The sequence below is a fragment of the Nicotiana attenuata genome, unplaced genomic scaffold (assembly GCF_001879085.1).
Source record: "Nicotiana attenuata strain UT unplaced genomic scaffold, NIATTr2, whole genome shotgun sequence".
Classification (NCBI taxonomy): Eukaryota; Viridiplantae; Streptophyta; class Magnoliopsida; order Solanales; family Solanaceae; genus Nicotiana; species Nicotiana attenuata.
In genome coordinates, this window is record NW_017670898.1 from 4,632 (window position 1) to 12,971 (window position 8,340).

Genomic DNA, 8,340 nt, shown 5'->3' on the forward strand with positions numbered 1-8,340 from the left:
TTCGATAGGGAAGGCGGTCGTTGTGGATTGATTTAGCTGTGGAAGTTGAGGTAAGTGTTTGGTTTAACCTTAGTTTGAGGGAATAGGAGTTGAGTCTTGTTTGCTACTTGCTAATTGTCGAGTACGGTGTATGGGCATGGTGACGAGTATCTATACACTGGTGTCTATCATGACCGTGAGTCCTTATGTTGTGTTTATTCTTGTCTTGTTGTAATTTTCCATGCTTAGTTGATGATTCCTATGTGATGAAAGAGTATGAGAAGGAAATTATGAATTGTAAAATTCTTGGGAGCATTGGCTCAAGTGATAAAGTGAGATGTGAAGTAAGAAATGAAAGAAAGCTAATGAGTTATTGGTTATTCCCTTGCCGGGATGTTTTGCTGTTTGGTAGACTTTTCTCCCTTGCCGGGATATTGAAATTATTGTTATTGTTCCCTTGCCGAGATTCCTATTTTGTTTGTCTATTCCCTCGCCCCATTATTTGTGATTGTTGTTTGGGTGAGGACGAGTGATAAAGCACGAAGGTTGATGTCGTGCACGATTGTGATATGAAAACTAATGCACGAAGGAACATTCCGTGCCATGACATTAATACTAATGCACGAAGGAACATTCCGTGCCATGATATGATTACTAATGCACGAAGGGACATCTCGTGCCATGATGTGAGTGTTATGCACGAAGGATCATTCCGTGCCATCATTTTGTGAGGTAAAGCACGAAGGGTGATGCCGTGCACTTTATATGATTGTTTTGGTGAGAACGAGAGTAAAAACACGAAGGATGGTGCCGTGCAACTGTTGATTTTCTACTCTCGTTGATATTGTAGTTGTACTGTTTCATTCCTTATTTATTGATTTTATACCTGAACTGTTACAGCCCCTACAGTATGCCTCCCCTCCTCTTGACTGGTTGTATTTCTGTATACCTTATATTGCATACATATATATTGAACTGCACAGGTTTGTTTGGTAGTCCGGTCTAGCCTCGTCACTACTTCGCCGGGGTTAGGCCAGACACTTACCAGCACATGGGGTCGGTTGTGCTGATGCTACACTCTGTGCATCTTTTTGCACAGATCACGGTGCCGGAGCAGCTTTTGGACAGCAGCAGTAGATTGGGAGTAGACCTTCAGTCTAGAGACACCGAAGTAGCCTTGCTGACGTCCGCAGGCCCGGAGTCTCCTCTATCTCTATTTCAGTTTGTTATCCCTTGTACCGAAACAAACTGATTATGACTTCTTTCAGTCTATTGTATTTAGTAAATCTTAGAAGTTCGTGAGTATGGTGACACCAATCTTGGGTAGAGTTTTGGGTTGGACTTTTCGCATTTCTTTCAGTTATTTACAATTGAGACTTCCGCTTATATTATTAAACGCTTCGTTTTATTATATTGTTGATGTTTGCTAAAAGAGGTAATTAATAATTGGCTTGTCTAGCTCCTAATAGTAGGCGCCATCACGACTCCCGAACGTGGAAAATCCGGGCAGTGACTATTATCGTACTATATATCAAGTCCCCAGTGCTTGTGTCAGTTCACTGTGGCTGAAAGTGTTCCGATTTTGAGCCAACATTATCATCCCTATTGTCAAGTTCTTGGAAGAATGAATTCAACAATTCCAAAACCTTCTAGTTCTAGGATAATTAAAAAACACAGAATAAATCCTTTTCAAAGGCACTATTGACAGTTGTCTAAGATGTAGAGTCATGAGTCCTATGGCTATAGAGTAAAATTGGTGCATGTAAGTACGTACTCCCTAGTACCAATCAAATAACTTGGCAATGGGAATCTTTCTGAGTATTGCTCTCTCTCTCTATCCTCTTTCAAATTTGCTTCTTTTCATTCTCTGCACAAATATCCATCATTCCATCTCTGCCACCCTTGGCCTTCATAATTTTTGCCTGCTAGCTGCTTTTCCCCTTCCTTCCCCCCTTTGTCAGTCCCTGTACTCTTTTGCAGTCATTTATAAAATATTTTATTGGCTTTATCTGAAAAGCTAAAGGATGAAGAATTTAATGCATTATTGAGTTTTGGTAAAAGTAGTCTTTATATATTCGGGTAAAATACACTGTTTGACATACTGTCCCTTTAAGGGCCATGACAACTTAACCTTGGTCAAGGGCCTCCAACCTTTAGGGGAACAGATAAATTTTGAAACTTTAACCTTATAAGATCTTTGTAAAATAACTCATGTTGATGCTAATAACTCTTGAGTTTCGTTGGTTCGTAAAATATAATTGCAGTTACAAAATATATACATTCAAACCTCTCAATAACATGCCCGTCTGTTTTGAATATTTCTAGATATTATAGCAAAGTGCTGTTATAGACAACATATATTATAACATAACATGATAATTGGTTTCAAAAAAATTTAGCTTTTATAGTGAAGTGTTGTTATATAGAGATGATATTCTAGAGAGGTCTGACTGTATTAAGTGACACCTCTAGATTTTACTGGGGCTCAATATATTTACTTTTAACAAATTATATGATCTGAGCAATTTGCATGTAAGATAACATTACTATCTTTCATGATTGCTAAGCAGGGACAAATTAATATACTATTGTACATCAACTCCTCTCACTACTAAAAAATAGCTGATTTGCGATTGAAAATTTACGACCGACACAATCAGTCGCAAATTTGTGACTGATTCGGTCGGAATTTTCAAAAATAATATTTGTTATATTTTTTTTAATTGTTTCGACTATTTTTCCGATAACATTGGTCGCAATGTTTGGCGCAAAAATCCGGGATAAATAATTGCGACGGATTCAGTCGGAAACTAAAAGTCAAACAATTTTATTTGACCATTTGCGTCCGTTTCAGTCGCAAATATTTTTAAACTTTGGTCAAATTACTTTTTTAAAATTGCGACTGAAACGATCGCTAGTTTTGCGACGGAATCAGTCGCAGATCCTTTTTAAAACGCTAACCCCGCCCCAATTTTTAGTAAACTTAAAAATTCCCCCTAAAATTTCCCCCATACTTTACTTTGTCCCTGTCGTCGCCCGCCCACTTAGGCTAAGAAAGCCAGAAAACCCTACACCATTATCAGTTGGACGGAACCCCAACACGACAAGTTCGTCGAATCCCTCTAAATGTGAGTCTATATTTCGATTGTTATTCACTGCTTGATTTTTCTTTATATTTTCTTCTTAATTAGGGTTTTAATTATAAATTTTAAGATTTCTAATCGAGTTCATCAGTATGTTAATGTGACTTTCTCGCAGGAGATTCTTCTTCTGCTGGTGCCTTTCCCGTCACTAGCTTCTTCTCGGCCTCTAATTCCTTAAGCTTGTGATTTTTAAGGTTCTTTTCCTGCATAATTGGTACTTTAATTTCTTGAAATCTTTTGGATACTTTTATTCAGCACTTTATCTCTGCAAGATACTAGTTTAGAGTGCTAAATGGAAGATGAAGTTTTTTTCTTTATTTAACCTTTTGCTTTTAAATCAAACTTAATTTTGCTTTTGAATAAAAAATTAGGTCAATTTCCTTTGGTTTTTTCATGAGTGATGAATATTAATATGTTTTTCCTCCAATGAAATTTACATGATTGATTGTTTTGTTGTAGGTCAATTCCAATGTAAAAGATAATCAATGATGTCAAGTTCTTGCTAAACAATGCTTCTTTTTCTAATTTTATTTTTTATTTTTTAATACATAAGCAAGGTGGAGATGGTTTGTCATACTAAATTGGTAGGAGATTAAGATTCATAGTTAATTTGGTAATATATGAAGCAAATCGTTTCATTTATGTTTCTGAAGCATTAGTTACCTAAAAATAATATATTGGTAGGCCGGCTTCTCGAGTTTAATTCAGATACCATCCTTGAGAAAGGTTAGCAACCTAATGTTTATAGGAAGATGTCGATAGATCATATGCTCTATGTAGTCTATACTCTAAGGAGATTAATTAAATTCACAAGTTTAAGTAGAGATTTGTGAATAGTCACTAATTCTCTTTAACAAATGTTAAAATTCTAAAAGGATATTCCCACCATAACCAAATGACTCCTTGAAGTTTAAAATTTATCAAATTCAAAACTTGGATTGATGCTGCATTTGCATTTTAGCAAATTCATGTCTTGGATTGATGTTGCTTCTAACTTGAAGTCCAGTATTTACATCGGGACATATGGATACATAGGTGGAAAAAACTCTTTTAACATTTTGGATCGATAAGTTCAAAAGTACAAGTATAAAATTTAGTGTTATATTTGCAACGGGGCATATAGATATATAAGTGAAAAAAGACAAGTGATATTCTTGTGGTTCACTTGTGAAAAGTTATCAATGTATGATGCATAGTAGCTGAATATCATACAACTTCTGTAATTGAAAAAGGTGAAGAAGACAACAAGGACGTGATTACATAAAGAGCGAGACAGAGAAAGGTGAAGAAGACAACAAGTACATGTTATTGAAAATTCTCGCAGTAAAAAAAAAAAAAATCTAAGAAGAAGAAACACACTTTACCTAGATCAAGTCAGCTTCCTCCACCTATACCAAATATGAGCCCTCTTCCTATGCCTCCTCGTCCTTCCATGCCAGCTTCACAGTCATCTGACTTTTTCAAAGTCCCTCCCCCATCTAGCTCGCTTCAGTATTACTCCATGCCTTCTCATGGTGGTTCAGCTTCGACCACCATTAATTTAATACCCACGCCTCATTTCCCAGCTTCTTCCCCGTGTGGTCCTGCTAGTCAGATCGGCAGCTCACCACCGATTGCATCCTCGAGCCATCATAGTAGCCAGCATGGCGGTTCATCTTTTGTGCCTCATACATCGGCCACTCAATTATCATCTCCAGCATCATCCACTCCAAGTATCTCTAACTTGGATATTGGAGGCTCTCACGCAGCTGCATCCCCATCTACCAGTACGTCTACAGTTGCTGGTACCGTGAGACATTGTACTGGAGGGACTGTACAGTACGATCATTTTCATCGGCTGATTATCATTCCCCATAACGTCGGGTGAGTTTTTATTCAATTTCCTTTTAAAAACTTTCAATAAAATTTTGCATATAATGAATTTAATGACTTTTTATATGTTAAAATTAAATGCAGATTTTTGCCATCCTTTCAGGCTGCGCATATGGTAATGGAATCTATGAAGCCATTTTTTGACGAGCCTTGGAATTCTTGGAAACAGATACCGTACCAGATCAGAATGAATAAGTGGCAACAATTTAAGGTAAGATAAATTAATTTTTATTAATACTTATCCTCATTCGTCTAATATTATTTATTCAATTTTGCAGGTTCAGTGCGTATGGCAGCAAACATTTGAAAATCTGGTGCATGATAACTTCGAGAAGAAAGCACAGAAGCTGATAACAAATTCACATCATGTTGCTAGGAAAGGTGGCAAAAAGCCTAATTGGATACGTGAAGATGTCTGGAATCAGCTCTTGGCGAAGTGGAACACCCCTGAGTGGAAGAAGAAGAGTGAACAAGCAAAGTTAAACAGAGCTTCTATTAAGGGTGGAGCATTGCATACTGGAGGTTCTATTAGTTTTGAAGCCCATCGTTGGAGAATGGTAATTCATTATAAAATATTCTTAGTTTTACAAGCGTGCAAATTGAACACACACACACACACACACACACACACACATATATATATATATATATACATATATATATATATATATATATTTCTAATTTATTCTTAATTTTCAGGGAAAGGAACTGGAGGTCTTTGCAGAGACCCGTAAGAAGAAGAAGGAGGAGGAGGATGGCACAAGAGAAGGATGGATCGAACCGCGTGCTTTAGAGATATTTGTATAACCCAAACACCAACACTATATTATTTTGTCCTTCTTGGTTTATTTTATTTATATAACGTGTATTATTTTTATTTCAGGACAAGTATCATATTGATCTTGATGCATGGCAACAAACTCAACCTGAAGGAACTCGGCCGACCTCGGAGGATATGACTGCAATTTGGACACAAGCGGCTGGTGGCGTGAATAAAGGTATAAATATTATGTAATTATCTATTTTGGTATTAATTTGAAAGTTGCTTGTTTGTTTTCTTACTTATTTTACTTCTTTTTCTTTATTTCTCGTGAAAATAATAAAATAAAGGTCGAGTCTACGGGATTGGAGTACAACCATCATCCAGTCGTCCACCAACAACATTATTCACTGGGGCATCAGTTTCCCAAGAAGACATGGAATCTATGCGTCAAAAAGTGGATCAAATATCGCAAGAACTTCAAGAAACTCAGGCTTTGATCCAAAAATTGATTAAAAAAAAGCAAGAAAAGAGCTGCAATGGAGTATGAGTCTGAGTCTGAGTCTGAGGAAGAGATTGAATCTGAATAGGCTATTTGAATGTTTTAGAGTTGAAGTTAGAGACATGTTTAATTTATGTTGTTTGATATATCGTTGTTTCATTAGTTGGTTGAATTGTTATATATATTATTGTTCGCTTTGTGGTAAATATTGAATTTTGGATTGTTATATTAGGTTTTTGGTTAATTGTAAGGTGTTTGGTTGACTGTTTTATTTGGCAGGTGGGTAATTAGAAATACAATAGGATTCTGCCTAAAAATGCCAAGATTTGCAACTGAATCCAACACAAAGTTCACCACGAATTATCCAGATTTGCTTGGCGATTGATAACAATATTTAATTAACTTTTGCGACTGAATCAGTCGCAAATACAGAATTTTCGATATTTTTAAGGCCCTCTGAACTATAGACCAAATCCCCGTTACACACTTTTTGCGGACAAAAATCACCTTACACACTCAACCTTTCCAGAGTGTGCTTAAGACACACCACTTTTTTGTTGAAATTTTTTTCAAAATTTGTGTGATGTCACGCACCAATAACATTCTGACATGTGTCATAACTCAAGAAAAAAATTCTTAATTCACACCCTAATTAATAATTCTTTCTTAAAAAAATATAAAAAATAAAAGGATCTCTCATCTTCCCCAACCCCATTTTCAGTCATCTTCTCCATTAAAGTTTTTTCCATCATTAAAATCATCATTGCCACCACCTTATCACCATTACTGTCATAGCAACCACCAACAACATTAAGTTTTTGAACGAAACCCACAAACACCATCACCCTCTTTCTTCATACCCATTCAAAAAAAAAAAATTACACAAGAAATTCGAATTTTCATTACACTCCATCAGATAGCTGATGGATCTGGAAACAAAAATACACAAGAAATTCGATTTTCGTTGGAACTATACATAGGGGAAGAAGCATGAGGATGCAACAGAAAGTGAATGGAAAAAACGGAAATGGAGACATATGGGGACCTAATGTTGAATAGTGCATATTTTATACAATTAGGAGTTGCAGCCTCTTCAAGCTATGCCAAGGCATCAAGCTTGAGCGCTAAACCCTAAAAAAAAATGTTCAGGTGGGGTGGTAGGGTGTGGAAGAGGGACCAAATTATTAAGAGATATATTAACATGAGAAAAAAACAAGAAATGAATTAAAAAAAATTTAAAACTAAAAAAGCCTTGACATGTGGCGTTTAGATAATGGTTCAGATCCAAGAAATTTGCATTCACTCGCCTCTTTTAGGTGTAAAACATGCACTTGACAGCTGTAAAAAGTAGTGTGTCTTAGGCACCCTCTGGAAAGGTTGAGTGTGTAAGATAATTTTTGTCCGCAAAAAGTGTAAAATGGGGATTTGGTCCACAGTTCAGGGGGTAACTTATGTATTTACCTATTTTTAATTAATTAATTATTATTATTTACGACTGTTTCACTCAGAATTTAGCGACTGATTCAGTCGCAAATTTAGCGACGGATTCGGTCGCAAATTGCTTAATTTCAAATGTCCCCGCATTTTTCAATTTGCGATTGAATCCGTCAAAATTTTTTGACTGATTCAGTCACAAATATATTGCGACCACGTGTTTTCTGACTGATACTTTTCAGTCGCAAATCGGTCGAAAAATACGATTTGCGACTGATTTGTGACTGATTTGACGGTCACAAATTTACTATTTTTTAGTAGTGTCCTCATTTCATATTATCTCCATCTCTTCAAGTTTCTATTTGGATGGATGATACATATCCCCTTTTCATATTAGTGGTTTAAATTTCATTAACTGAAAATGGGGTAAAGTATATCGCCATTTTTCTAAACACCTGTGACGACCCAAAGGGTCATCACCTGTTTTTAATTGAATTCTATGACTCCGAGGCCTTGAAAACCTCATTTAGAGTTGCCTCGATTTGCGTGCGCAGTCCAGGTGCGTAGTCGGAAAGCTTAAATATAAATTTTTGTGAAAAATGCTAAGTTTTGATGTTAAAATGAATAAATTTGACCTTGGTCAACCTTTT

General features: G+C 36.2%; 1 protein-coding gene across 1 annotated transcript; it reads left to right on the top strand.

The window, feature by feature from the left end:
* The first annotated feature begins 4,521 nt into the window (after positions 1-4,521).
* Positions 4,522-6,304, top strand: LOC109244315. The gene is made up of 6 exons (XM_019411377.1): positions 4,522-4,985; positions 5,079-5,205; positions 5,273-5,551; positions 5,694-5,795; positions 5,878-5,992; positions 6,105-6,304. The coding sequence occupies exons 1-6, from the start codon at positions 4,522-4,524 to the stop codon at positions 6,302-6,304; spliced, it is 1,287 nt and encodes a 428-aa protein (XP_019266922.1).
* The last annotated feature ends 2,036 nt before the right edge of the window (positions 6,305-8,340 follow it).